Genomic DNA, 27,891 nt, shown 5'->3' with positions numbered 1-27,891 from the left:
GCCCCCCAAACTCAACAGTAATATTCCTCATGATGGTATTCCCGTTTATCTCTGCCAGAAGATCCCTAGCCTCTGGCATAAGGATGGTACCCACGGGCACCTCCCCTTCCACCACCACGGTACATGTTGGCGCCAGGTCTACCAGCGTTCTTGGGTCCCGTCGGGGCATTAGCAGGAGGGGCATTCATAGGGTCAGACGGGCCAGGCGACATGGACATTTGGTGCTGGTTGTTGTGTCCGCGGTTCTTGAAATTCCGGCCTCCACCACCGTAGCCGCCACCACCGCCGGTAGACATGATCGGCTGAGGGACATCATCATACATGCCCTCCCAGCTGGTCGGAGCGCCCTGTCCGCCCTGCGAGCTCATGCTACCGCCGCCGCCGCTGCCGCCATACCCTCCCTGGTTGTAGGCAGCCTGCATGTCGGGAGCGCCTCTGCTACCACCCCTCCGGCCCTGCTGCTGCTGCTGCTGCTCGTACTTTTGCTGCTCAAACTGCTGCTGCTCGTAGGCGTTGAAACCAGCCTTGCCGCCGCCTCCCTGACCAGAGCTACCAATGGGACTGCCAACCTGGTCGTGCATGCCCATGGGACTACCAGGACCACCGACACTTCCAGGGCCACCAGCAGGAGGCATCGGCCCCCCAGGACCGCCAGGACCACCTCCCTGCGCCGCCTGCTGAGCCATCATGGCCTGCATCTGCTGCATCATGGCCGGGTTCATCTGCCCCATCGCCGCCATGGGGTTCTGTCCTCCGCCCGCTCTCCCACCCTGAGCCTGCTGCATCATGGCCTGCATCTGTTGCATCTGCTGCATCTGCATCATCTGCATCATGGCCGGGTTCATGTTCCGGTTCATCATCATCTGCTGCTGCATCATGCTCATCGCCTGCTGCATCCGCTGGAAATACTGCGCCATCACCTGCGGCGTCATCCCCCCGGCCCCCTGACCACCACCCATCCCGCCCATCCCGCCCATCTGACCCCCATCGTCCATTCCATTCCCACCCTGTCCACCACGCTTCCCAAACTTGCCTCCCGCACCCCCACCACGGCGGTTATTCTCCTCTTCCTCCCTGAGGTTGCCCCTCGGTTGAGCCTTCTTGACCTCGATGGGTTTGCCGTGGATCTCAAGGTTGGCAGAGAGACAAGCCTCCACCCCGGCCTCAGACTCGAACGTGACGAAGCCGAACCCACGCGGACGACCGGTGTCCTTGTCCATCATCAACGTGGCGTCCACCACCCGGCCAAACTGGGCAAAATATTCCCTGAACTCATGATCCGTGGTTTCCTGACTAACGCCTCCAACGAAAATCTTGCTTGTCTTTTCCTGCTCATCACGGGGGATGGCGCGCTTGGGATCGATCTTTTTTCCCCATCCCCAGTCAGTATATCTCTCACAAACGACCAACAGGGAAGGAAGAGGGGGGATCAAAGACGTACAATCTTCCCATCAAGATAATGTTCCTTCACCATGACGATATTCACCGTCTTGGGATCCTTGAAGGTCAGAAACCCAAACCCGCGCGACCGGCCCGTCGCGCCATCTCTCATGACGGTGCACTCGACCACCTCCCCAAAGGTGGAAAAGTAGTCGCGAAGGGATTGGTCGGTGGTTTCCCAGTTGAGACCGCCGATGAACATTTTTCTAAAATACAGCGGCACATCGTGCCGTAGAGTTAGCTTCATTTTCTCTTTTATCTCATGAAATAACAATCATGAAACATTGTTTTTGTTAGCATCTTATCGGCCAAGTAAAAAAAGAAGAGCCAGATCATTCCTTCAGTTCCCCCCTTCTCCCCTCCTTCTGCTCTCCTCCGACCTCCGGAAAGCTTGGATTGTTTTTTTGTGTATCAAAATGCTTGTCCGCTGGGTTGGCTGGCAAACAAACCCGGCTGACTACACTGGTTCGGATGGAAAAAGAGGGGGGGGAGAGAGAGAGACAGGCTTGGGAGAAATAAAAAAGAGTAAGATGGGAGGGTGGGTTGGAAAAGCAAACATTGAACCAACGCTGCTTCCCGTGTGTGTTTTTGGTCGCCGCTGCCTAAAGTTCACACCTATTGTCTTTCTTCGCGTATATGATCCTCGGGGAGGGTTCATCACACGAGTCGCCATCCTCGCTATTGGTGCTGTGATCTCCTAGTTCCTCTGCTGTGCCTAGCGAGATGGCCGAGCATGAAAGTGGCGATGAGGTTGAAAAGATGGGCGGGGAGGAGTCGCTGGAGAAAAGAGGAATGTAGTCTCGGCCGAGTACATCGTCATCCCCAGAAGCATCGCTTGGTGATAAAGGAATGTAGTCTTCGGGAGAAGATGGCGGAGGTCGAGTGGTGTTGTGATGCTCCATTGTGGCGGCGGTCGCAGCAGAAGAATTCAAGCCGTTGTTCAGAACTGATGCGATGCACAGCAGGTTCCCACAACTGAGAAGGAAGGTGCAGCGCAGGAGTGCCAGCAAAAGGTCTTGTCGAAATCTTTCTTGTTTCCTGTCTCGAGCTCTTCTTGCCTATCGTCAAGCTAGGTACGTCTGTCCTGGTTGCTGCGCTATTCGCTGCGATATCTTTCTCTAGCCTTCAGAGCTAAGATTATCTGCGACTGGGATACAGAGGGCAGGAGCATGACTCCTCATCCATTATCGTATTTTGGCGCATGTTTTCGGTATGTCTTTGGGAGGCCAACCCTCACAGCACAGCCCTCCTCTTGACGGCATTACACATGTCGCACCGCTCTCTGCAATATCATCTTTGCATGATTTTGTCCACCACGAGACCTGCCTCTTGCTGGCCCAGTTTCCCATATCCTCAACCATGCCAGGCCGCAGCCTTTGATCCCGTAGCCTTTGCCCAGCTTCCTCCCTTTCCCAGCCTTCCCACCTTGCTCTACCGGCATAGTGGTCCGATCGAAGTGGCGCGGTTCACATGATTCATAATGCACACTTGTCAAATGTCAACAAACAGAGATTTTGACTTACCCGTCTTCTTTGGCATTGGGGCCTTTGGTATGAGCAGGAGGCGCCGAGGGCGCACTGTAGGACTGCCTCTCCTCATGGTGAGAGTTGTTGTTGTTGTTGTTGCTGCTGCTGCTGCTGCTGCTGTTGTTGTTGTTGTTGTTGTTGTTGTTGTTGTTGTTGTTGTTGTTATGGCTGTCATTGTAGTCTTGCTGGTCATGGGGGGCCAGCGTGGTCGAAGGGCCGTTTCCGAGGTTGAAATCAATGTCATCGTCATCGTCCTCTTCTTCTTCATCATCCTGGTTCATGTTGCCATTTTCACCTCCACCACTGTAGTCGTTGTACTGATTGGGGTCGTAGCTGTCCTCCTGCCGGGTCTCGATGGTCGGTTGCACGGCTGCGTACTGAACAGGCTGGGCTGCGGCAGCCGGCTTGGGCGCTGGTGCCGCATCATCGTCGTTATAGCTGTCGCTGGTTAGCGCCTGCTCATCATGACCATCAGGAAGTATGAAAAGATGCGACTTACAGATCGGCAAACAGCTCATCGTCGAAGTTCTCGGGTTCTGTCATGATGTCGGTGTTCTCCACGCGCCTTTGGTCGTGGTGGTGGTCAAGATGTCAAACGCGGTATCGCGCCGAGTAGTGGAATTAAGTACGGGCGCCGAATATAAAACAAACGAAGCGAAGAGTCGGTAAGAGAAGTGAAAAGAGGACCAACGACCAACTGCTCCGAAATGAAGAAATCGATACCGGCAATCAAAAATGCGTTCCTGGTTGGTGAAGGACGGATAAAGTTGTTAACTGGAAGTCAGAGTTCGACTGCGAAGCTGCCAAAAAGTCAAGGCGCAGTTCCTGTTGTGTCAAAGTGGGTCTCCCAGCCTGGCCAGGCATTCACCCAGTGGCTGGGCCCCTGGAATCTGAGCAGCTGCGGGCGCTTGGGCGCGGAATGGGGAATGACGCACTGGCCAGGCAGTCCACCTCAGGTCAGCCAGCCGTGCACCTTCCTGTGTTAGCCCAGCCAGCGATCAAAGGGCCATCAACTGGCTCCAAGCTGGCAACAGCTGGCCTCTCTCGAAGCCCAGACATTGAACTGGCGCCTCTCTACCAAGACCAATAAATCAGCCAGTCTCCTGATCCAAGGTCATGCCATTGCAAGACGACCTCTTCAGTACTTCATGATGTTTTCTTCTTCCGCCGGCGGCAAGAAGGCCACTCCCCAGGTAAGCTTCCGTCGGCCTGTTCTCAGCCCATCCTATGTACCTCTGGCAGCGACTGACGGAACTGTGCTCTGCAGCAGGAGATGGTGCAAGTTGGTATGTGCAGTTCGCGCCCGCTTTGATTCCCAGAATACCTGCATACTAACTATACCCTTGGATGGATTGTAGAGAGGTCCGAGTATGCAATACACCTTCTAGAGGAACCTGCTGTGTATTCTCAGGGATACTGACAGTGACATCGACAGCTCTGCTTCCCCGTTCTGGAAGGCCCCTCAGCGGGACACCCCGCCTTTAAAGAAGCCAGCACGCGACTCGAGTCTGGTAGTCGGCGCCGCCTATTCACATGCCGACATTCTCAAGTTTGATTCCTTGTGGGTTTTCTCCCAGGACATTTCCATGTGCAGGACTGATCAGGGGGTAGAAATATATCTGGGTCCGGATCGCGCCCAAGAACCCCGCCATCAGCGACGTCGGCCCTTGAACGAGTCCCGACACAATCCCCGACCACACGAACCAGCAAATCACCACCTTTCAAGCAATACATGAACTTCCTTTCCAGTACCAACGATGACTGGACCGCCGACGAAGCAGAGGATATGTATGACTATGAGTCGGACGACGGAGACGATTTTGGGCTTCCCAGTCTATCCAACATGAAGAGGAGGACAAGAAAAAAAGCGGAACAAAGCAGGGCGCATCTGGACGACGGACTCAACGGCGGTGGTCGAGAAAGACGCTACTCAAACAGCGAAGACATAGCGATCGAGAGGCCAGCAGCAAGTTACCCGATGCCGAAGAAGAGTGAAGGAAAGATTCTACGACCACAGTATAAGGAGATCTTGCGCGATCCGGCAAACGCCTTGCACCTAATCAACCACCCCTCGATACCCGCCAATGCCACCCCGAAAGAAGTTGACGCCATAAATTCAAGGATAACAAGAATAAACAAGTTCAAGAAGCTCCTCCAAGCCTCTACTATCCCACTACCAGATCTCCGGTCACTGGCATGGTCTGGCGTCCCAGAAGAGGTTCGCGCCATGACCTGGCAACTGCTTCTCAGCTACCTCCCTACCAGCTCGGAAAGAAGGGTAGCCACACTCGAACGAAAAAGAAAAGAATACCTTGACGGCGTGCGCCAAGCCTTCGGAGGAGGCGGGCAACCAGCGCCAGGAAGCAGTGCACCACCCCGAGGAACGAACCGAGGCCTAGACGAGGCCATCTGGCATCAAATCAGTATCGATGTCCCCCGCACAAACCCACATATCGAACTCTACAGCTACGAAGCTACGCAGCGGTCTCTTGAGCGCATTCTGTACGTTTGGGCTGTCCGTCACCCGGCCAGCGGCTATGTCCAGGGTATCAACGACCTAGTGACACCATTTTGGCAAGTTTTCTTGGGAACATATATCACAGACCCAGATATCGAAAGTGGTATGGATCCGGGGCAGCTCCCTAAGGCGGTTCTTGACGCGGTGGAGGCGGATTCATTCTGGTGTCTGACTAAACTGCTGGACGGGATCCAGGACCATTATATCGTGGCGCAGCCAGGAATCCAGAGACAGGTTTCGGCACTGCGAGACCTGACGGCGAGAATTGATGCCGGGCTGGCGAAGCACTTGGAGAAGGAGCAGGTGGAATTCATCCAGTTTAGTTTCAGGTGGATGAACTGCCTGTTGATGAGAGAAATAAGTGTCAAGAACACGATACGGATGTGGGATACATACATGGTAGGCCCTTCTGGCCCCCTTTGCATTCCTGGGGAGAAACAAGCTAACAAATCAACAGGCGGAAGAACAAGGCTTCTCGGAATTCCACCTATACGTCTGTGCCGCCTTTTTGGTAAAGTGGTCAGACAAGCTGGTAAAGATGGACTTTCAAGAAATCATGATGTTTTTGCAGTCGTTGCCGACGGGGGACTGGACGGAAAAGGACATTGAGCTGCTGCTGAGCGAAGCCTATATCTGGCAGAGTCTATTCAAGGGGTCGAGTGCCCATTTGAAAGGGCAGGGTGGGGAGGGGAGTAGGAGTGCGAGTATGAACTTTACTCTGTGAGGGATGAAAGACTGGATGAGGGTGAGCGAGCTTTTCTTTTGGTGCTATGGGTTGGGGTCACATTTTCAGCATAGCAAGTTGTAATAATTTGGGAGGAAAAGATGGCTGGAACAATTTGGGGGTAACGCATGGGGAAGATAAAACTGAACAAAATTATAAGATGAGGATAGGGGCAACGGGACTGCTGGAGCAAGCAAAGTGCGGTTGTCAAGTTGATGCGGGATTCAAATATACAGTACTAGTTAATCAATGCTCGATTGAAGAGTGGCACACATTGCTTTTGATTCTGAACATCTTTGGAGTGTTGATTCAAAGACTACCTTGCTAGCCTTGTTTGTGCAGGGTTAATATACCTCAACTAGACCATGTCATCTTGACATCTGTTCCTCTCTCCCATTCCCAACTTTAGCTCCCCTTGAATAACCCATCCAAGTTTTTAATGATGATGAGAGAGAGAGAGAGAGACAGTAAAAAGCGCGCCTGTTACCAAATACAGAAAAGCCCATAAAACAAAACAAAAAGAAAATCACTGCTGTTCATACATTCCATTGACGCAAGACCACCCCCGACAGGGCCACACAGCCTTGTACTTCTCCATCAACCTCCTATTCTCCTCCTCCCATACCCTCCTTTGCTCTTCCTAGTTAGCAGTCGGCGCCGCAGAAGCCGCCCCCAATACATCCTCCGACTTGGCCCTTTTCGCCTCAGGCTGTTCCTGTTCCTTCACCTCCTCCACAGCAACACTCTCCTCCGCCTTCCTCTTCTTTCTCACCAGTCCGGTCAAATCATTCGCATTCTTCTTGACCTCATCCGACACCGACCCAAGCACAAGATTATCCGCCTTTTGCTTTTCCTGTTCCGATCGAGACGGCAGCCCAAGCGCAGAATTGATGTCGATGGGCGGAGCTCGCAAGTCTTTGAGGCGCTGCTCCATGTCGCTGATCATCTCCTTCACGTTGGAGATTTCTTCGCGAGTCGAGTCGTTCTCCTCGGGGTTGTGGAGGGTGGCGAGCTCGACTTCCTTGTTTTGGAGCTTCTGTTTGGTCGAGTTGATGGCCTGCTCCAGAGAGGCGGCCGCCTCGTCGCGGAGGGATTGGTCGACCTCTCCCGAGGAGGCGTCTTTACTTTCGGCTGTGTCGTCGTCTGATTGCTTGGTCACCGAGGCGAACTCGAGGGCGAGGGAGACTTTGAAGTGGGCTTCGGCGATGATTTCGGATTCGAATGGGTAGAGCTCTTGTTTGTATTTGAGGGCGGCTTTGGCGTCGTTTATGGCGGTGTGGTATCTGATCAACTAAGATTAGCGGGTGATAACTTGGGTGAGGGATGGTGATGAGGGTGCATACTTTTCATTTTCGAGCGAGATCTCGGCGAGGAGATCGTGGGTATCACCCAGACGCTCCTTCAAGTGACGAATATTGGGGTTATCGCTGCCTTCCTCAGCAGCTTCCTTGCCCTTTCCTTCGCTCTCGGTCTGTGACGCCTCGAGCTTCTTGAGGAAAAGCACACGCGCCAGGTCAAGAATCTCAAACGCAGTCGCAAGATCGTCATCCTCCTCTTCCTCCTCACCCTCTCCTTCCTCTCCCTCCTCCTCTTCCTCGTCAGAATCAACAAAATTCTCGTCTCCCTCAAAGTGAAACATGGGCTTCTTGATCTCAGCACCCGACTCCTTCTCCGCCTCCTTCCCAGCAGCCTCAGCAACCACCTTCTCTACCTTTTCCCCAGCCTTCGCGGCGGCAGAAGAGGAGCTGCCCTCGCCGTTCTTAGCGCCATTGGCAGCAGCGGTCTTCTTCTTGGGAGCTTTGGGCTTGGCCTGGTTCTTAGCCTGTGGCGCGCTGCCGCCCAAAACGTCCGACTTGCTCTGGCCGACTTTGAAGAGGGTGCGCCCGTAGAGGTAGAGGATCTCTGCGTTCTCAGGGCTCATCTCGCCGTTCATCTCGGCTTGCATCTCGGCTGCGCGGGCGTACTGCTCGGCGGCATCTTCGTATTTCTTCTGGGCGAAGAGGGCGGCGGCTTTGGCGGCGAGGTCGGCGAGGGAGATTTTAAGGCTCTGCTGGGCTTGCTCAGGGTCGAGCTCGAGGGGAGTCGCAGTGCCTGTTGAGGCGGCTGTGGGAGTCGCCATTGTTGGTGATTCGTGTGATTTAACGATTTTCAAGTGGTAAATTTGAGATGAAGTGGTAGAATTGGTTCAATTGATGGGTGGAAGTGTGAAAGAACTAGCGGGGTTGGTTGCGATTAAATGACAGGTTGGGTATGTCGGTGTCAAGGGACAGAGCTGTGAGAGCTGTGAGAGCTGCGCAGCACCTGCGATGTGATGCGAAGCTTGTGACGCGCGAAGGTCAGCCCACCAGACGCGTCTGATTGGTTAATTGCACGCTTAATCGCAATCCGGGGTGCTGCTATTAGTGGGACAGCCTGCAGGACGATCCAAGCGGTGACAAGCTCAGGCCTTAACCAAGCTTCTGAGACACTGAGAGCTAAGATATCTTGATTTCAAGTGTATGGGGTATTATTTGAAGCTCTGTTTGTCTGAGCCTCATTACATAGGGACACTCCAGAATGGGCTGGCATTGTTGCACTGTTACGCACGCTCTCAAGCTTGAGAGGCAGCAGACGCCGGGTTAGGGTTATGACGTAGCTAGTTCTCATCGGGATGGACCCCTCACCTGACTGAGGCTTTGGTGGCGTGTGGTCGTCCCAACGTCACTTCATCGTAAGCTACCGCATGAGCTCTAACGGATGCTAGCATACATAGATTTGGCAAGAAGAGCGCGATCCCGCTGCAAATAGGTTAGATTTGCTTTGATATACGACGTGAGTAATGTATAAACGTGGACAGGTCTAGAACTATATACCTACCGATATACCATGAGACCACCCCTCCGTAATCGGGTTTGTCATCGCATCTTCATGCTTCATTACCTGAACTACTCTATCGTACCTTCCTGCTTGCGACTATCACGATTCAACGTATATATTTGACTCACTGAATGTGGGGAAGTATCGGCCGTATCATCAAAGAAGAATCGACATCTTTTGCCGAAAAAAACTGACCAGCAGGAAGTAGCTCGGCTGTTGCAAACGTCCCGTTCGGCATCCGGTCTGACGACCATCCCCAATCACGGAGTATTCGCACACTTGCTCTTGCAAAATAACACCATGCTGCAGGCAGTCGGCAACGCCCACGACAACCACTTCATGACTTCTGAATCCAATTCTGTCGCCTCACTAGCGCGAGCTCTTCATGATGGGAAGAAGCATCTGCTTCTTGCGTATGCGCCTGCCCATTTTCCTGGCACTCTTTGGATGTGAGGCTAGAGACTAATGTGTATGATAGAGCGTCGGGTTCTGTAGCCACAATCAAACGTGCGCCTCTCTCACCTCTACCAGCCTTGTATATGTGACCCTAATGCTTTTTTGCCAGTCCCCGTCATCGTCGAAGCCCTCGCGCCATATGCAGCTAATCTTTCGATTCGTATCATCCTGACCAAATCCGCCAGCGAGTTCCTCAACGGCCAAAGTGATGAGCAGCCTACCGTCTCGTCCCTGCTTCATCTGCCCAATGTCGACGCAGTCTATCGAGACGAGGATGAGTGGGGGCCGCAGCCTTGGAAGAGGGGAGCGAGTATATTGCATATCGAGTTTGTGACCTTTTACCCCTGGACTTGTGTCTGTTTTCGGCAGCTGGCTGACAATGGTTACTAATTGCTGTTTCTCAACAGACTCCGAAGATGTGGGTGATCTTATTCAGTTGGATTGGGACGGGGTGCTGACGGTAGGAATAGGGGCTGATATGCTTGTCATTGCTCGTATGTGTTATACCCAAGTCCGCCCTTCTCTACATGGTAGCTAATAATCTGATAGCTCTAAGTGCAAACACCCTCGCCAAGGTTGGACTCTCTCTCTAAGAAGATGCCATGTTATGTGTACTAACTGATGTGTGAGATCGTTAACGGCATGTCTGACAACCTTGTAATGTTCCTCATCCCTTCTTTTTATCGAGACTGCCGCTCACTCCTATGTAGCTCACATCCGTTATACGAGCCTGGGATACCGACGGTTCGATTGATCTCAAAAAGAAATACATTGCCGTTGCGCCAGCCATGAACTCGGTAAGCTTTCTTACCCAAGACCGTGGAGCGAGAGTTGACATGTTCGTAGGCCATGTGGAGACACCCCATCACAGCAAAGCAGATTCGCACCTTACGGGAGGAGTGGGGCGTCAGAGAGACACTGCTCGACCCAGACGGAGCTGCGAGACTGATCGATGGTTGGTTTCAAGTTATCCCGGTCAGCATATACCCTTGATGCTGCTATGGGAGTGATGCTGACGTTTCGTGACACAGCCCATCTCCAAGTAGGATTTGCCGCTTTTTGAACTGACATCACCACTGCTTTAAATATGAAACTGACTACTGAATTAATAGGACCCTCGCTTGCGGCGATACAGGAGATGGTGAGTTGTCTTTTCAACTACCTACACAGAACCGCCAGATACTAATCCGCTTCTCACAGGCGCCATGGCAAAGGTTGAGACAATCCGCGATGTCATTGTACACAGAATGAACTTGACAGGGCCGCATGCCCATTGAGGCGAAGGAGGTTGAGCGTGGGGAAGCATGTTGGCGCTTTGGGAAGACTGGCATTCATTGATATCAATGAGTCTGTCTGTTGGTACTCATCATTGCACATATTTAGCTTGGGGGGACTGGAAGCCTGGTGTAGTGGAAACAGAGGTCACAGCATGAAGTCGTTTGGTTTGATTATAGAATCTGATCATAACTCTCAGAAATTGTTGTGAGATGCTCCGAAAATAAATACAGAAATGGTAACAATCTCTCAAATGTCGCAACGTGTCTGCACGAGAAAATAAAACAAGCAAAGTAATGTAACCACTCATGGATTAAAATACTGTAAGGTAAACCTAGTGTACCTAAAATCCACCCTCCCTTCCCGCTTTCTCACTCTCCGTTCCCCACCCCATATAAATACAATTGCTCACAATTCCCTCCCAGTCACAAGTATGAAACCCCTTCCCACTGAACCATATTACGCATCCCCCTTTCTTTGGCGCCGAAAATGCAATACTTCGCTGAAGTTTTATGATAACAGCAACTGCCCCGATGGAAGCAGAAAAAACCGTGTAAAAGTTTTCGTCGTCGTTGATAATGCAATAATGCAATGCCCATGCCAAGACACCGCTTCTCAATAAAACCGATAACAGAGGAAAGACTTATGTTGGAACAATGTTCTTGTCCCCATTAATCGTGCCTAAAAGTGCACTTGTCCCCTTTAGCGCAGGTCCCCTTGGCATAAAATGCGCATTGCTTCGTGCCGATAAGCCGGGTGTTGATATTACGGAGGTGCTCAGGGACGTCGTCCTTGTTGTTGTTATCCCTGTCCCTATCGTGATGACCACCGCCGTGCTTCTTGTGCTTCTTGTTACGGCGACCACCGCCACCACCGCCACCGCCGCCAGGACCATCCCGATTACTATCCCAATCACGATCACGGCCATAGTTGCCGCCACCAGTGTTGTTGTTCGCAGGAGGAGGGACGTATCCCTCGTCGTCATACATGGAGGCGGAGAAGTCGTTGCCGGGACGGCTTTGGTTGGACTGATTGTAGGAGCGGGACTCATAGCCACCCTGGTGCTGCTGCTGTTGCTGGCCGTAGTTCGACTGAGCTTGGTAGGCAGGGTGGGCGGCAGCACTGTAGGCGGCAGTCGGGGCTGCTGTTGAAGTCGGCTTCGCGGCGCCAGATTGACTCTGCGCCCACTCCATTAGATTGGCGACATACTGAGCATTTTGAGGCTGGTTGTTTCCGGCGAGCGCAGCCATGATGGCCTGGAGTTCGGGGCCCTGGGCTTGGTTGCTACCAGCGAGTGCGGCGACAACAGCCTGGAGCTGGGCGTTTTGGGGTTGAACTGCTGGTTGAGAAGCAGCAGCTTGACCACCTAGCTGAGCGAGAAGGGCAGCGACATCAGGCGCCTGCTGTTGAGCTTGGGGAGCAGCAAATGCCGGTGCCTGTGCCGAGCCTTGTGGTTGCTGATTGTACCAAGCCTGTTGCTGAGCTTGCTGTTGATAGTACTGAGCCCATTGCGCAGAATAATCGGGAGCAGCAGCTGCGGTTTGTGAAGGAGCAGTTGCTGGCGTTGGGGCTGAAGGCTGCGCAGACACCGCAACCTGCGCTTGGATCGCACTCATAGGAGCACTAGCTTGAGCAGGGGCGACTGATGTCACTTGCGCTCTCCGAGCAGACACAGAAGCAACGTTGATTCTCACTAGCATATCCAAAGCCTTAAGTACGGCGTCGAGTCTTTCCTCTGAAGTCTTGGTTGGATCAGGAGCCGGAAGCGGGTTGGGATCTCTCCAATTGTTGAGGCGATCCGAAACAATAACCTCGTAGGTCCCTTGATCGCGACTAACAGCAGTTGTCGGGCTGTAGAATGTATTGGGATCTTGTTGGACCGACTTGGCTTTTGCCTGCACTCTCTCAGCTTGTGTCTTGCTTTCGAGGCGGCCTTGCGCAAAGCGGGAAGCTTGGCGGGTGCCGAACTTTCTGCACTCATCAGCGCGCACTCTGATCTCGTCGTAGTTAGGAGTGTCGAGAGGCAAGCGCAACTCGGAACCGGAACTGCTAAGGCTGGGCTCGTATTGTGGCGAACGTGGGGTGGGAGGTATGTCGTTGAGGTGGTTGTATATCACGACCAACTCGTTGCGGTCATGCTCGGCAATGAAGCGCTGCTCGTCCGTCTCAAAGGTCTTAAGCCCACCGCGAGTCTCAAAAGTTTCGGTACGTTTGTCGGCAGGGATGTGGGAAAAGTCAATAGCAACGGGTGGCTCCCAGTCGCGGTCCTCGATTTCGTGGGCTCTGATGCCGAGTTTGCTATTGACCTTACGGAAGCTCTCGGCTTCGTCGTACTTGTTGGCGCCACCGGTCATCTTGACACTGTTCTCGATTTCCTCGGGCTCACGAGCAAACTCGCGGATCTGTACCAGACTATCGCCAGGCTTGAAAGTAACCTTGAGTCTCAGTGCACGTCGCTCTTCCTTCCGCAGACGACGCTTGCGTTCCTCAGGAGTCTCGTTCAACGGAACCTCTGGAGTGGCCTTGGTGGGCAGAACTGGCGTGTTGACCTTCTTGGGCTGGTGAATTTCATCCATCAAAGCAGAGAAGGCAGATCTAGATGACGAGCTCTCCTTGGGAGTCTCGGTAGCTCTAGGCTTGGTAACCTTTGCCACTGGAGCCTTGGACTCGACAGGCTTGACAATGGGCTTGGGAGGCTCAGGCTTGGTGGGTGCGGGCTTTGTGAGTGGGCGGGTTTTTCCAGGAAGCAGGAGGGCAGACCGGGCTTTAGGTTGGGAGCTTGTTGCTGTTGTAGACGAAGCACCAGTGGTGGCAGGTTTGGCGGTGGCAGCCTTGTTGGCAGCAGGCAGTTTACTACCAGACAACAATGACGGCGGAGGTTTTATGCCAGCAGCGGAGGAAGTGCTACTTTCAGTCGCCGCCTTCTTAGAAGAGCGCGACTCGCCAGCAGCATCATCTTCACGCGAACGTTTGAGTCCAGCAGGCAGCGAGGCTGACGATGATACCTTCTTCTTCACCTCACTATTATTAGGCGCCATCGTCTTGGACACTGAGGTTGCAGGCAATTTTTTGCTGTCGCTGTTGGGTTTAGCCATTTTGGAAGCTAACGTTGTGGGGGGCAACTTTTTGGAGTCGCTGCCAGAAATTGCGTTTGTTGACTTGGAGCTGGTTGAAGCTGAGCCCTCCTTGGACAGTTTCTTGCTGTCCTTCTGCTTTGACGCCCCACTAGCTTTTCCACTAGGTTCTCGCGCGTCAGAGTCGGCGTCGCTCTCGCTGTCGCTTGATTCACTTGGGTTGCTCTCTCCGATTTCGAAAATGCGAGCAACCAGTGCTTTTGTCTCGTCGTCGCCCTTCTTCCCCACCACGCCTTTGATCTGCTTCATCTTTACCAGGGTCAGCAGCTTCATTGTCATGGTTGTGAACCTGGTGAAGAGCTTCAGGATTGCCTTGGTCAGCGACGAGTTTAGTTCACCGGCGTTGTAAAACTTGATGACCAAGTTGCACAACACCACTGCCAAATGTTGCTTCTTCACTGGTTGCTTCTTCTCAGCAGTCCCAGGGATAGTCCCAACGATCAACTCTGCCAACACCTGATCATGGCCATATGTAATCCCCGCCACAATTGCCTGCTCGAGCCTCAGCTTCAGCTCTGCTGGATCTCTGGTCTCTCTGGGCTCAGATTGGTTGGGGTTCTTGAGCCGAGTGAGTACATCTCTCAACGAAGACGCAATTTCAAGCACATATAGATAATACTCGTTATTGACCTTTTCGAACAAGCCCTTGTTCACCAGATGAGCAGGGTGAAGCCGAACTTTCTCAGTCGCGTTGATAAGCGTCTTTTTTGGCTCGGGTGGCGGAGCTGGAAGAGCAGCCTACGCAAAATATTGAGGTCAGCACAGTCCAAACGATAGAGAAAAACAGATTAACACAGGGTTTCCTTACCCTAGGTCCCAAATGCTCTTTGAGCACTTTCTTCATCCATTCCACCGGCATTTCACAGCCCGCCCTAGCCATCTCCACATCAAGTCGAGTATCGGCCTGATACCGTTCCTCGTCAGTCTTTGCATTCTTGTAGGCTTCGTTGTGGTTAGCCAAACTCTCAGCCATGATCCAGCCGCGAGCAATCTCAGGGAAGAGAGGTGCCTTTCCAGGTCTCGCAGTGAGGGTCACATATCGTTTTGTTGGAGGGCTCTTCTTCAGCTTAACCGGCTCTGCGCCGATCACGATATTAGGAACACCAGGGAACCTAAGCGTATCTTGATTCCGAACAGACTCCAGAAGCTTGGTGTCTTCAAAGTTGATGGTGCAAACCGGCGGAGCAGGCTCAAGATTGCGCGGTCGTTGTTGCACCGGCACTGGTAGTTGGAACAACACTGGCTGGGACTGCACTGGCAAGGGCGAGTTCGAGATGGCTGGTCCCGCAGATACTATTCTGGCCTTTTTGGTTGCAATGGCAGACACAAGTTGGGCATCGGACGGCCGCTTTTGACCCTGCGGAGACGCCGCTTGTTGCACTACGAACTGATGTTGCTGCTGCTGCTGCAACTGGTGATGAGGCAAACCCTGTTGAGGCTGTGGTGAGTGACTGATGATAGGCTGACTTATCGGCTGCTGAGCAGGAACAGACTGAGGAGATTGAACGGAGGCGCTTTGATGATGCTGAGCGCGCTCGATTTGCTTGGGGAATGGATTTTGTTGGACCGCTTGCTGAGGCACCTGCTGGGGTTGTGATACGTGTGGCGATAGCTGGTGCGGTACTTGTGGAGACAGATGTTGGGCCATCTGTTGTGGCATTTGCTGGGAGCGCGGGGCTTGTTGCGCCAGTTGATGTCCCATGGCTTTCTGGGCAGGCTGTGGCTGGGGTGATACATGGGGGCTGCCAACACCGGACATGGGCAGCTGGCTAACAGGCATATGCTGCTGTTGCTGTTGTGGTTGCCCATTAATGCCCGCAGCAAACTGAGGATGAACAGACCTAGCATTGACAGCTTGATGTTGCTGTTGAATTTGAGGGTGGTGTTGCTGATGTTGGTGGTGTACCGGCGGTACCTCTGGCTGATATTGCGCAGCGGTGTTGCGGGCAGAGCCAAACGGAGAGGGGGTGCCGTTTTGAACTGGCGGAGTGAGAGTTGCCGCCTGAGATACAGCAAGTGGGTTCTCATACTGGTGGCCAGGGGCATAACTTGCAGCTACCTGATTATGCCATTGCGGCATGGAATTCTGAGCATAGGCATTTTGTGTGGGTTCGGGTGTATTAAGAAGGCTGTGAGTCGCCTCCTGGTTGTTCGGGGCATGCAGATGAGAGCCAAAGTCATTGTTTTGGGGAACGTTGAGGGCGAACCGGCTGTTGGTGGTCGGGTTTGGCTCTCTTGCATGATGTTGATGTTGTTCTTCATAGAATGAGGGGTCGATCGCTGAATCCTGTCCATACTGGGCTTCCGTCTGACTGGAGTTCGACCACAAGTTTCCAGGGTTGTGTTGTGATAGATACGGATCAAAATCCCGAAATTCAGCAGCACCAGAGAGCTGCGGGTGTATTGGTGCCGAACCGAGGTACTCTGTGTTCTGGAAGCTGTGGTCGCCTCCGTTAGGTTGATCAAAGCCCAAATTCGGGTTCATGAACTGATGATCCCATGTGTCATTAGATATAAAGGCATTGGGGTCCCAGTCCGGCATGCCACTATCGTGGCCATGGCTTTGGTCCATGGTCCTCCTTCAGGTTGGCGAGGCAAAAAGGGGTGCCACGTGACTCGGCAACCTATATGCAACTAAACGATTTTGGCAGGTGGGACTGGGCGAAAATCGTGAAATAGCCACCAACAATGGTGATATCGGCTTCGATCGAAAAAAAGTCGTTCAAACTCTTTGAAACCTCAGTCGTAATATCGGTAGTTGGACAACTGGTGATAGTGGAAGTGAAGCACTTGGATAGAAGAATCGGGATTCGTGAAATCGGGTATTTTGCAACAAAACGAACGAAAGGAGAGGTTCACAAATCGGTTAAGTGCATGCAGCGAGTTGTGTGTGGGGCGTTTCTGAATTCGGACTAGTGCGATGTGTCTAAAGCGGAAAAGTGTCAGTCAACCTGCAGCACCAACAAGATCCCGGCAAAAAAACAATGCGCCATTGTGCGACGTGAGCAAAAAGCAGCCAACGACTGGAGAGTATCTCCATCCTCCGAGCCAAGAGAGCCACCATCCAACCCAGGAAGAGCAGAGAGCAGCCTGCAACACCGGAGAACAACACCACCACCACCACACTAGCAGCCAGCAGCCAGCAGCCAGCAGCCAGCAGCCAGCAGACCACGGCGAGAGAAGGCGAGGAACAACACGGTATCATGAGAGACTCAGAGACGGTTCTGTGTTGATTCAATAGTCATTTTATCGCAGTCGCAACCGAGGGTCGCTAAGCTGATTCTCGAGACCGGCCTGTCTGTGTCCAGTGTGTCGGGCAGTGGTTCCGCGACGTCGATGCTGGCCTCTCTGTCCGGGCCGTGGTGCTGTGGTGTGTTGAGGAGTGACTGATCTTGGAATGCCGGGTGACTATTTGCGCCCAGGGCTTAATTTTCCCAATGGCTGGAACCAACCGGGCAAACCGGAAGATGATGTCCTTGATGGATGGACTGCATTTCAGACAGGCAGTGTCTTGCAGAACAGATTCCCCCCATTTTCTGGTGGCCATCATTCATCAGTCCGATCTCAAGGGGAAGAGATGATTCCATGGTGTATGTTGTGTGTGTGTCTGTAGGTGTGTGTGGGTGTGAGGTGGGCTGGGCGGGGACCCCCCTGAAAGTGCCCCTCTCCCAGAAGCCAGAAGGCCGGGAGCGCAGCGCACCTCAGGATGCCCCGCAGCAGCTCGGCCGTCAGGTGCTTCTGCTCTTCTGCAAGCCAGAGAAGATCTGGATTTGTGCATGGGACAATTAACCAGGGATGGATGGGCCGACGACTGTGACATTGAATTATTGCCAGTGGCTGTCCCGTCTGCTCTCTCTGCTGCTGTGGTTGCTCTCCATCGCGTGTTCTGCACTTGGTCCCATGACAGGAGTTTAAGTGTTACTTGCAGTCAGATAACGGCCCTCCTCTGTAGCCACCGCTCCACGTTGGCTGCCGTCGCTCTTCGCAAGTCCTTCGGAGTCCGCACTGCAGATCGCCGGCTGCGGAATCCAGACTGCGTGATTGAACAGGCACTTCCAGGTATTCTTTCATGGCCGATAAGGGAGATACAACATCCAGCTGCTTGCTCAAGTCTTTCTTGTGGAAATTTTGGGGGGACGGATGAGTTTATGCATACCCTTTGTTGTAGCTGTGTCTTGTGTGTCCAGCAGTGTTTGCAACACAAATCCCTTCCGCGGTGTTGTGTGGCAGAGACACGTCATCACCACCGTCCTTTCGCAGGCGACGTACGTCTCGTTAGCAGAGCCTGCCCGGCGCCTTACAACATTTTCCGCGTATATCTAGACAGAAAACCCAGGGCTGGACTAATTTCAAACGATTAAAAAGCAGGCCGACGCGTCTGTAGTGTGATGAAGAAGTGAGAGCGAATCGACGGGCGCCGAAATTAAACAACGCTCCAAATCTCTGTCCAGGCCCAGAATTGCCTATACGAGTGGGCTGGAATGGAGGAGTGAGTATGAAAAAGCCGTGACTTGAGCGCGCAACACCCAGTAAGGCAGTTAGGAGAATTGTTGGGGATTTCCGTTTGGGTTGAGAAGAGGTTTTGGGAACAGAGCCACGGGATGTCGTTGAAAGAGAAAAGTTGGCTCTGCGTCGCGCAAAGCCAGCTGCTGGTGCCATTAAAGGGCTGGGCGTGGCTGGCTGGCTGGCGGCTGGTCCGTGCATGTGGCGGAAAGACCTTGTCAGCCAATCTAAATCGGATTGACCCCCTCAATCGGTCACCATCTCACCGAGGCGGCACCTGGCTGCAGAAGACTGGCAACTGTATCTTCCCCCTAGCCGGACCGTCACCGAACTGCAGTGCTCCAGGCAGGCAGGTACGGTACTGCCTTATGACAGTGGCCCCCAAGTTCCAGGAGTGGACGTAAAGGTGTCCATGAAAATCATTGTGGGGGCAAGCTTCGAACATGTGGCCGACGCCGACACTGACACCTGAGCATGTAAACCTAGCAAAGGAATGAACTGCGATTACACCTCACCAAGAACAAGACAACACAGCTGATTCTCGACGACTATCAAGTATAGCACAGCTCCCTGCACATCCACATCACCCATAGCCAGCTTGAAGCCGGAGCTTGCGCCGTCCCAATCGTTCGAACTCGAGGCCGAAGCCAATAAAAGACAGGAAAGGGAAGATAGCAGCAGCTTGGAACACAGTACACAGTATCAACAGGTTGGAGGTCACAATCATGGCGGCGGCGCGGGGCAATGCGCTTCGCGATAAGCAGATCCGTATGCTCATTCCTCTTTTTCTGTCACTGTTGTAATCATTGGCTGCGCTCGACTTGACCATCATGTCTGACTTGCCCTGTGCAACTTAGTCTCGATCAGAAAGATCCTCAACTTAAATGAAGCTCTCGAGCTCAGCGAAAGCGACGAAGTCAATGCCAATGGCCTGCCCGTGGCCCCTATACTGAAGGACGGAACGCCTATCTGGAAGGTCCTTGTGTTTGACGTAAGCTGGCACCTCTTCTCAAGCTTATAACTCTGGCAAGAGGCTAACAGCTTTGTCTCTTTCAGGACCTTGGCCGTGATGTCATCAGTCCAGTACTCCAAGTGTCGGACCTGCGGTCACTGGGTGTGACGATGCATATGTGGGTTGCGGACCATTTCCAGTAACCAAGGCGACCTGTAGCTAACTGTTGGTGTAGGCACATTTCAGCCAACAGAGCCAAAATTCCCGATGTACCAGCGATATATCTCGTCGAGCCCACACCCGCAAACCTGGAGGCGATCACGAGGGACCTCAAGAATGGGCTCTACAGCTCTGTCTATGTCAACTTCCTCTCCTCGATCCCACGGCCGCTGTTGGAAGACTTCGCTGCGCAAACAGCTGTCACGGAAACATCAGAACAGATCGCACAGATCTACGACCAGTATCTCAACTTTATCGTCACAGAACCAGATCTCTTCAGTCTAGGGATGCAAAAGCAGCACACATACTGGGCCCTGAACAGTGCCAAGACAAACGACGAAGAGCTGGATCGTGTAGTAGATCGCATTGTCAGTGGGTTGTTTAGTGTTGTGGTGACGTTAGGTATGTTTTCACCAACCTTTATGTGGTGTTATTGCGCTGGTTGGCTAACTGTAGTTTCTTTAGGTGTAATCCCAGTTGTAGGTTCTCCAACACCAAGTCTACCGCCAAGAAAACAACTGTAAGCCTGAGGAAGCATGCTAATTGTTTGCTTTTACAGATTCGTTGTCCAAAAGGTGCTGCAGCTGAGGTGATAGCTCAAAGACTGGACCGCAAGCTCCGGGACCACGTTTTGAACTCCAAAGACAACCTGTTTTCTTCTCAATCACGAACACCAGGCGTGGCGGCGGGAACACCCACGTCAAGACCTGTACTAATCATCCTTGATCGCAACGTGGACTTGATCCCCATGCTTTCTCACTCCTGGACCTACCAGAGCTTGTGTTTCGACGTCTTCAGGTCTGAGCTGAACCGCATTACGATCGAAACCCCCGTGGACTCCAACAACCCCGCCAAAGGCACCACCAAGAAAAGCTACGATTTGGCCGCCAATGACTTTTTCTGGGCCAAGAATGCCTGCCTCCCATTCCCTCAGGTCGCCGAAGACATTGATGCCGAGCTCACCAAGTACAAGGAAGAGGCAGAAGCCATCACCAAGAAGACTGGAGTCACGGACTTTGAAGATCTGCAAAATGATACCAGTGCCAGCGCGCAACATCTCAAAGCAGCCATCACGCTGCTTCCCGAGCTTCGAGAACGCAAGGCCACGTTGGATATGCACATGAACATTCTTGCCGCTATTTTGCAGGAAATTCAAAACCGCAAGCTGGACAACTATTTCCAGCTAGAAGAGGAGGTGGCCAAGCAGACCAAGGCCCAGATCTTGGAAATGATCAGAACAGACGACAAGGGTCAACCAACAGACAAGCTCCGTCTGTTTATTATCTGGTTCCTCAGCACGGAGCAGGACGTGTCCAGGCCGGAATGGCAACAGTTCGAAGAAGCCTTGGTCGGTGCTGGTTGTGACAAGACATGCCTGGCTTACATCAGACAGTAAGGAGTTCCCGATCTTATCATCACACGTAGCAAGCTTCTAACTTCAGGCACAGAGTCCGAGCAACCACCAAAATGACACAGCTCACCACCATCAGCAACCAGCAGTCAACTGGCCAGCAATCTGGCTCTTCAGACCTTTTCAACCGCTTCTCGGCGATCTCCACCCGTCTTACTGACAGACTCAAGGAGACTGGTGTGCCGACCAACGCCCTTTCATCCAATGTTGCCTCTCTCCTCGGCGGCATCAAGAACTTCTTGCCCGTGGACCGTGATCTTACAGTAACCAAGATCACCGAATCCATCATGGACCCTTCGGCGGCCAGCTCATCAGCCATTGCCAAGACGGAGCACTACCTCTACTTTGATCCCCGGAGCGCAAACGCAAGAGGGACGATGCCACAACCGGTCCGGGCGGCAACTCAAGGCGGGGCACCCGGTGGGCTGCCCGGCGGTCCTGGAGGCGCTCCTGGAATGGGGGCAAGCTTTGGACAGCGGAGACAGGGGTTCTCGGAGGCGCTGGTGTTCATGGTGGGCGGCGGGTCCATGGATGAGTATGGCAACTTGCAGGAGTGGGCTGCGAGAGGAGCCACGAGCGGTGATAAGGTCAAGAAGAGAGTTTTGTACGGTGCAAGTGAACTGATTAATGCCGGGCAGTTTATCACCGAGGAGCTGAATAGGCTTGGGAAGGAGATTTCTTAGCAGCAAACTGAAATCTTCAAAATGGTTGGCTGAGTGGGATAATATGACTGAGTTATAGTATGTAGAGCAGGCAAGGGGTTTATCAAAACGGAATATTATTGTTACTCATTTTTTTGTCATTGTGAATATTCAAAACGTGCGAGGAAATTGGAATTTGTGACGAGCATATTTCGGCAGCATATATGAAACCAGGCGAGGGAGTCGTACCGAATCCGAGCCGGCGGGATCACCATGTGAATTGGTCGAATGTGCGGTATGCATCCAAGCCGTTGAACAGTTGAACACGGGGAAGCTAAATGTAATGGCTGAGGATTGGAGCGGGTGCTTTGTCCAGTTAGGATTCGTCGAAGGAGGGCTTACGTGGTGAGGGTACGAATACACGCTCGAAACAATATGCTTGGCGGTTAAGAAAATGCAGGGTGTTGTTATAGTTTCCAATCTCGACATTTTTTTCTGCAGAATTTATTGCGCACTACCGAATTCTGGAGTTGGAGAATGTCAAGCTAAAACGCCTTGGCCTTAGTGTTGATAGTCACGGTTGCCACTGTGTTCGTGGCACGAGTGGCTTATACCAATGGGGATACCTGAATGGACGAGGAAATGCGGCGAGTCTGGATTGACTTTTTGCTAGCAACGCAAAGGAAAGGAACCGTTTCCAATTGGGGGGCCCAAGGACATCAGACAAGACGGCCCGATCTTTTGGTTCCTCCACAATGTCAAAGAGTGCGAGACGAGGAAAAGTTAAAATGTAAAAATAGCACGGGATTTTCCTAAACCTGGGGGCCGGGCTGACCTGCGGGTTGGGAGGTTAAAGAAGGGGGTCACCGTTGGGATGGTCGAGACCGTTGTCAGGTGTACTCTTACGTGAAGATGAAGGATGGAAAGGCAGGGGAATGGGAAGTTCCAGGTTGGGTCTGGAGTTCTGGCCTGGCCTGGCGGGTTGATGATTGTCGACCTGACTGCTACTATGTGATCAAATGAAGATAAGATGGATGGATGCTATAGTGTATCAAAAGCTCAGTCTTGATCGATAGGTAGGCTGGAGGGTTGGGGTTGAAGTTGGATTCATATGGTTGCACTGCAGAAACGCAAACGCAGAGTGAAGACCGGTCGTCGAATTGGATGCTTCTTTTGGGGGTGTGCAGCAGCGGCAATGAGAGCGGAACGCAGCGGGTGCATGGCAGCATCTTCAGGTTGATGAAAACAGAGCAGGGGTGAGGTGTGGAAGAGGCGGTTTCTGTGGTTGCCGCGCTGCACAGCCGCTGGGCGGCTCTCGGATTGCTTGCTTGTTGTTGGTGTTTGTTGAGGATGTGGGTGAATGATTCAGTCGTGGGTTCCCTCAGCTCAGCTGAGGCTGGCCAAGCAATGCCTGTGATCTCTGTCAAATGCGGAGCCTGGGCTGCCAAAGGACAACTCGGCCCATCTCAAGATATTTTGATTACAAGGTGAGGTTGATAGTGATCTTTTGGGATAGTTGATAGAAAAGCACCCCACAGTCCAAGAGACACAGAAACAGGCTTTCCACCCCTCCATTTCAACCCCTTAAACGGTGCGCTTGACCCAATCACAGGCGCCTTATCAAGTCCCGCCCAGGTCCCAACGTCACACCTTCCCAAGTTAGGCGCTGAAACGCAAGACAGTTCAGCGGAGTGCTTGTGGCTCTGCCGGGCATCTCCCTGGGACGCAACGCCCCTTCATTCGCGTCCATTCGCTGAGCCTCCCCCGTCAGTTGCCCCTCAAGACCCCTGTCAGCTGTCCATTAAGGCTTGACCTTCACGAAACTGCGACTCCCGCCTTTTTTTGAGAGAATTCCACTCGCCAGGAGATCCCGTTGCTACTCTTTGCAACAGAGCCCAAAGCACCCAAACACTGCTGCTCGCTTGGCAGCGGAAAGTCTATTCTGTCGTGAGCGCTTCGACCGACCGACCGCCTGAGCAACGCGCATCTGTACCTTATCCGCACCGAACCGCAACCCTTCCCGCCGCTAGAGAAAGAAATCGAGACGAACGACGACCAGCGAGACTGTTCGTGCCGCGTTTTTGGTGCCTCCGCGCAAAGGGCCGCAGAGGGCCAACTAATATTCAACCCTTTTCTGTTCGAGCAATAGTGACCGCCAGGCTGCGGCCAGCTCAAGGGAGAGAGGGGATCAAGGAGAAAGCAAGAAAGTTCGACATTCCAGCAGAGGGCGCAACTTGTGAAACCGAGGGATAGCAGACGACAACCACCTCCTTTTTTCTTGTTCCACCACCACCACATACCACACATACATAGAAATCTACAACTTGTAGACAGGAAAGAAATACGGTCCTAGTTCCCCGAAAAGGGATTCAACATTAGCAAACATGGCGTATAATCGTTTAAGTAAGTCACACACTCTTTTGTTACCATCAATCCAGTTGTCATGAGAACCCCCCCCCCCCTTCGTCTTACATTTCCCCATGATCCATCCTCACGAGACTGAATTCGAGGTGGCGGTGGGTCGCTCTACAAGGGCAGGCCCGACCTTAATCCTCTGGGTTTCCCTTCCTCCCCCCTACCCCTTCCGCGTTTGTACCTTTCGCTCCTCCACACCTTTGCCGATCCCAGCATCACATCACATTCTTTACCCCTTCAAAGCCCAAGTGGCCGGTTCCTCTGGGTACCTCGTTCCTCCTCTTCTGGCCCGCGGCCTCTGTCCGAGACGCATCATTGTTTCTCGTCCTCCTCTGTCTTGCCTGGTGCAAGTCGGCTTTTCACCCCTACCATACCTCCTACTCAGCTCAGCATTCGACCTACTGCACGAGTGGATGCTGTGTCAGGTCTCGCGGCGCAGTAGCTTGGTTTATTCTCAATTCCACCTACCTTAAGGGTCCGTATTACGTTGGCCTGCATATGTGGGAAAGCTGGCCTACGCTAGGGGCGAAAGTTACTCAGGGGAAGGGGACCAAGGCTAATTTTCTGGACGTACAGACGACGATTATTACGAGAGCCATCCCATGGAGACGCGTAACCCACGCAGGAGTCCTTCTCCTGCCCATCCCATGCAATCCGGGTACCAACTTGACGACGCGCCCTACGGACACTCCCATTTGGATATGCCCAGTGCTGGTCCTGGTAGATTCAGCCCTGGTGATTCGTTACAAATGCAGACCGCTGTGAGTATCTCTGGGAATGGGGGGATGCTGAGGGCGGAAGACTGACTCTGGTGGAATAGCAATCCGTAGACAACTTGGGGGGGTATGGGGTGAACCCGGAGGCACACCACGATGCCTACTACAACCAGCCATATGAGCCAACGCCCATGCAGGGCCAAGGGTATGACGGGGGTGGAGGATATTTCCCCGAGGACGACAGACGGCCGATGTTGACGCACAACGACTCGCAAGTTGGGCAAAACGACCCCTATCACGACAAGCAGCAGGCGCCAAAAAATCAAAATGCGATCAAGAGGTGGAAGACGGTCAAGCAGGTTCTGTTGTACCGCGGGAACTTGGTTCTTGATTGCCCAATTCCTCCAAAGCTGCTGAACCAGCTTCCCCACGGAGAGCGCGATGAGTTCACCCACATGAGATATACGGCTGCCACCTGCGATCCTTCGGATTTCTACAACGAGAACTTCACCCTCCGCCAAAAGCTCTTCAGCAAGCCCAGACATACCGAGCTGTTCATTGTGGTCACCATGTACAACGAAGACGAAATTCTGTTTGCGCGTACCATGATTGGTGTGTTCAAGAACGTCGAGTACATGTGCAAACGGACTGAGAGCAAGACCTGGGGCAAGGATGCGTGGAAGAAGATTGTGGTGTGCGTCGTTAGTGACGGTCGTGCCAAGATTAACCCAAGGACGAGAGCTTTGCTCGCTGGTATGGGTGTGTATCAAGAGGGTATTGCCAAGCAGCAAGTTAACAATAAGGACGTCACGGCACACATCTACGAATACACCACCCAGGTCGGCATGGCCATCAAGAACGACGTTGTGCAGCTTATTCCCAAGCAGCAGCCCGTTCAGATGCTTTTCTGTCTCAAGGAAAAGAACCAGAAGAAGATCAACTCTCATCGTTGGTTCTTTGACGCCTTTGGAAAGGTGCTGGATCCCAACATTTGCGTGTTGATCGACGCTGGTACCAAGCCTGGTGGCAGCTCGATTTACCAGCTTTGGAAGGCCTTCGACCTTGAGCCCATGTGCGGTGGTGCTTGCGGCGAGATCAAGGCTATGCTAGGTGGGTTCTATCAATTTACGCATGCCTTTCCCATGATAAGTAGCTAACCATCGCTTGTAGGCAAGGGTGGAAAGAATTTGATCAACCCACTGGTGGCAACGCAAAACTTCGAGTACAAGATGAGTAACATATTGGACAAGCCTCTCGAATCTGCCTTTGGTTTCATTTCCGTCTTGCCCGGTGCCTTCTCGGCTTACCGGTACGTTGCGCTGCAAAACGACAAGAACGGTCAGGGGCCGTTGGAGAAGTACTTTGCTGGTGAGAAACTGCACGGCGGTGATGCTGGTATTTTCACAGCCAACATGTACCTCGCCGAAGATCGTATTCTGTGCTTTGAGCTTGTCACCAAGCGGAACTGCCACTGGATTCTTCAGTACGTCAAGTCGGCCACGGGCGAGACTGATGTGCCAGACACGGTTACCGAGTTGATTCTCCAGCGTCGTCGCTGGCTTAACGGTTCTTTCTTCGCTGCCATCTACGCCATTGTCCACTTCCATCAGTTCTTCCGGTCCGATCACTCTATTTTCCGCAAATTCTTCTTCTTTATCGAATTCATCTTCAACACCATCAACATGATCTTCGCTTGGTTCGCTATCGGCAACTTCTTTTTAGTTTTCAAGATCCTGACGACAAGTTTGGGAGACGAAAAACTATTGGGTAAGGTGGGCGAAATCTTGGGTGTGGTGTTCCTCTGGCTGTACGGCGTATCGCTCATGACATGCTTCGTCTTGGCGATGGGCAACAGGCCAGCTGGTTCCGGGAGATATTACATGGCCATGGTCATTTTCTGGGCCATCATCTTCATCTATCTCATGTTTGCAGCCGTATACATCGCCGTCGACGCCATCATTCAAGATCTGCAAGTTAACAACTTCAGCATTGATTCTTTGTTCAAGAACCAGGTCTTCTACACGTTGATCATCTCGGTTCTGTCGACGTACGGTCTTTGGTTCATCGCCTCGCTCATGATGTTCGACCCCTGGCACATGTTCACCTCGTTGATTCAGTATATGTTGCTCTCTCCCACCTACACCAACGTCCTGAACGTGTACGCCTTTTGCAACACGCACGACATCTCGTGGGGTACCAAGGGTGACGACAAGCCGGATGCTTTGCCCACAGTCAGCACCAAGGACGGCCAGGGTAAGACTGATTTGCCTGATGAGGGCGATCTCAACGCGCAGTACGAGAGGGAAATGCAAGTCTTTAGCCGCAAGCCCGTCAAGGAGGTCAAGGCCCCAACACCGGCTCAGCTCGAGGAGAAGCAGATGGATTACTACAGAGGCGTCAGGACGGTGGTCGTGTTGATTTGGATGTTGATGAACTTTGCCCTGGTCGCTGTCGTGCTGAGCACGGGCGGTCTGGACAGAGTTGTGGAGGACGATTCGGGGAGGACCGAGGAGGAGTCCAAGGCCCACAAGGCCAACATTTACCTGCAGGTGGTGTTGTGGAGTGTGGCTGGTTTGAGTGCGTTCAAGTTTATTGGCGCGTTGTGGTTCTTGATTGTGAGGATGTTTAGGGGTGTCTAAAGTGATACCAGGGTAATATCTGTTTGAAACGAAGACATGAGAAACTCTTTCATAGGGGATGAAAAATGAGGGGGGATGGATACCACGGGTGTGGGCGGTTTAGAGATACCTTGGTTGCGTTTTTCTTTTCTTTTCTGACGGGTTTTTTGAAAGCTTTTTTGGAGTCTATCTCCTTGGGAGATGGGGGGATATTTCTTGAGAGTTTGTTTTGATGAATGTTAGCCTGTTTATATAATCATTTTTGATCTGAATTATTTGCGGAGGTGTGGTTGTGTTTTGAGTAGTCCTTGCTATGGCTCTGCTTTTAAGAGATATCCCATCACGACTAGACTTGTATGTTTGTACCTATGTATCGTATAGAGAGATGATTTCTACTGGGCCTTTTCAAGAAGAAAACAGGCGTTTAGTCTATTTTTTCAAGACCTATCATGTTCTTATAAGACATCGTAATTATCCTTTCAGGCTT

General features: G+C 52.6%; 8 protein-coding genes across 8 annotated transcripts; 4 read left to right on the top strand and 4 right to left on the bottom strand.

Annotated features, from left to right (window-relative positions):
• Window positions 1-65: 65 nt before the first annotated feature.
• On the bottom strand, window positions 66-2,342 carry QC764_212560 (uncharacterized protein; the record flags this gene model as incomplete). The annotated part of the gene is made up of 3 exons (XM_062944962.1): window positions 66-1,364; window positions 1,442-1,646; window positions 2,056-2,342. 3 exons carry the CDS (start codon window positions 2,340-2,342, stop codon window positions 66-68), a joined length of 1,791 nt encoding a protein of 596 aa, XP_062803846.1.
• Window positions 2,343-2,959: 617 nt separating this feature from the next.
• QC764_212550 (uncharacterized protein) lies at window positions 2,960-3,809 on the bottom strand (the record flags this gene model as incomplete). The annotated part of the gene is made up of 2 exons (XM_062944961.1): window positions 3,466-3,809; window positions 2,960-3,404 (listed from the first exon to the last, which is right to left on the bottom strand). Exons 1-2 carry the CDS (start codon window positions 3,507-3,509, stop codon window positions 2,960-2,962), a joined length of 489 nt encoding a protein of 162 aa, XP_062803845.1. The 5' UTR covers window positions 3,510-3,809.
• A 1-nt stretch (window position 3,810) lies between these two features.
• On the top strand, window positions 3,811-6,746 carry GYP1 (GTPase-activating protein). The gene is made up of 6 exons (XM_062944960.1): window positions 3,811-4,159; window positions 4,234-4,252; window positions 4,325-4,334; window positions 4,402-4,527; window positions 4,578-5,883; window positions 5,942-6,746. Exons 1-6 carry the CDS (start codon window positions 4,115-4,117, stop codon window positions 6,206-6,208), a joined length of 1,773 nt encoding a protein of 590 aa, XP_062803844.1. The 5' UTR covers window positions 3,811-4,114; the 3' UTR covers window positions 6,209-6,746.
• Window positions 6,656-9,691, bottom strand: QC764_212530 (uncharacterized protein). Its single transcript, XM_062944959.1, has 2 exons — window positions 7,552-9,691; window positions 6,656-7,491 (listed from the first exon to the last, which is right to left on the bottom strand). Exons 1-2 carry the CDS (start codon window positions 8,325-8,327, stop codon window positions 6,849-6,851), a joined length of 1,419 nt encoding a protein of 472 aa, XP_062803843.1. The 5' UTR covers window positions 8,328-9,691; the 3' UTR covers window positions 6,656-6,848.
• On the top strand, window positions 8,719-11,039 carry QC764_212520 (uncharacterized protein). Its single transcript, XM_062944958.1, has 11 exons — window positions 8,719-9,477; window positions 9,543-9,571; window positions 9,630-9,872; window positions 9,928-10,014; window positions 10,070-10,095; window positions 10,151-10,177; window positions 10,231-10,317; window positions 10,367-10,495; window positions 10,552-10,562; window positions 10,633-10,661; window positions 10,721-11,039. The coding sequence occupies exons 1-11, from the start codon at window positions 9,365-9,367 to the stop codon at window positions 10,795-10,797; spliced, it is 858 nt and encodes a 285-aa protein (XP_062803842.1). The 5' UTR covers window positions 8,719-9,364; the 3' UTR covers window positions 10,798-11,039.
• A 427-nt stretch (window positions 11,040-11,466) lies between these two features.
• On the bottom strand, window positions 11,467-16,501 carry QC764_212510 (uncharacterized protein; the record flags this gene model as incomplete). The annotated part of the gene is made up of 2 exons (XM_062944957.1): window positions 11,467-14,667; window positions 14,738-16,501. 2 exons carry the CDS (start codon window positions 16,499-16,501, stop codon window positions 11,467-11,469), a joined length of 4,965 nt encoding a protein of 1,654 aa, XP_062803841.1.
• A 2,259-nt stretch (window positions 16,502-18,760) lies between these two features.
• On the top strand, window positions 18,761-21,896 carry SLY1 (Vesicle trafficking between the ER and Golgi). The gene is made up of 7 exons (XM_062944956.1): window positions 18,761-19,200; window positions 19,290-19,423; window positions 19,489-19,562; window positions 19,620-20,005; window positions 20,069-20,082; window positions 20,163-20,995; window positions 21,052-21,896. Exons 1-7 carry the CDS (start codon window positions 19,158-19,160, stop codon window positions 21,695-21,697), a joined length of 2,130 nt encoding a protein of 709 aa, XP_062803840.1. The 5' UTR covers window positions 18,761-19,157; the 3' UTR covers window positions 21,698-21,896.
• Window positions 21,897-23,221: 1,325 nt separating this feature from the next.
• CHS2_2 (chitin synthase I) lies at window positions 23,222-27,650 on the top strand. The gene is made up of 4 exons (XM_062944955.1): window positions 23,222-24,058; window positions 24,647-24,831; window positions 24,891-25,896; window positions 25,957-27,650. The coding sequence occupies exons 1-4, from the start codon at window positions 24,040-24,042 to the stop codon at window positions 27,423-27,425; spliced, it is 2,679 nt and encodes an 892-aa protein (XP_062803839.1). The 5' UTR covers window positions 23,222-24,039; the 3' UTR covers window positions 27,426-27,650.
• The last annotated feature ends 241 nt before the right edge of the window (window positions 27,651-27,891 follow it).

The sequence above is a fragment of the Podospora pseudoanserina genome, chromosome 2 (assembly GCF_035222485.1).
Source record: "Podospora pseudoanserina strain CBS 124.78 chromosome 2, whole genome shotgun sequence".
NCBI classification, from domain to species: domain Eukaryota; kingdom Fungi; phylum Ascomycota; class Sordariomycetes; order Sordariales; family Podosporaceae; genus Podospora; species Podospora pseudoanserina.
This window is presented reverse-complemented; position numbering and strand designations above follow the sequence as displayed.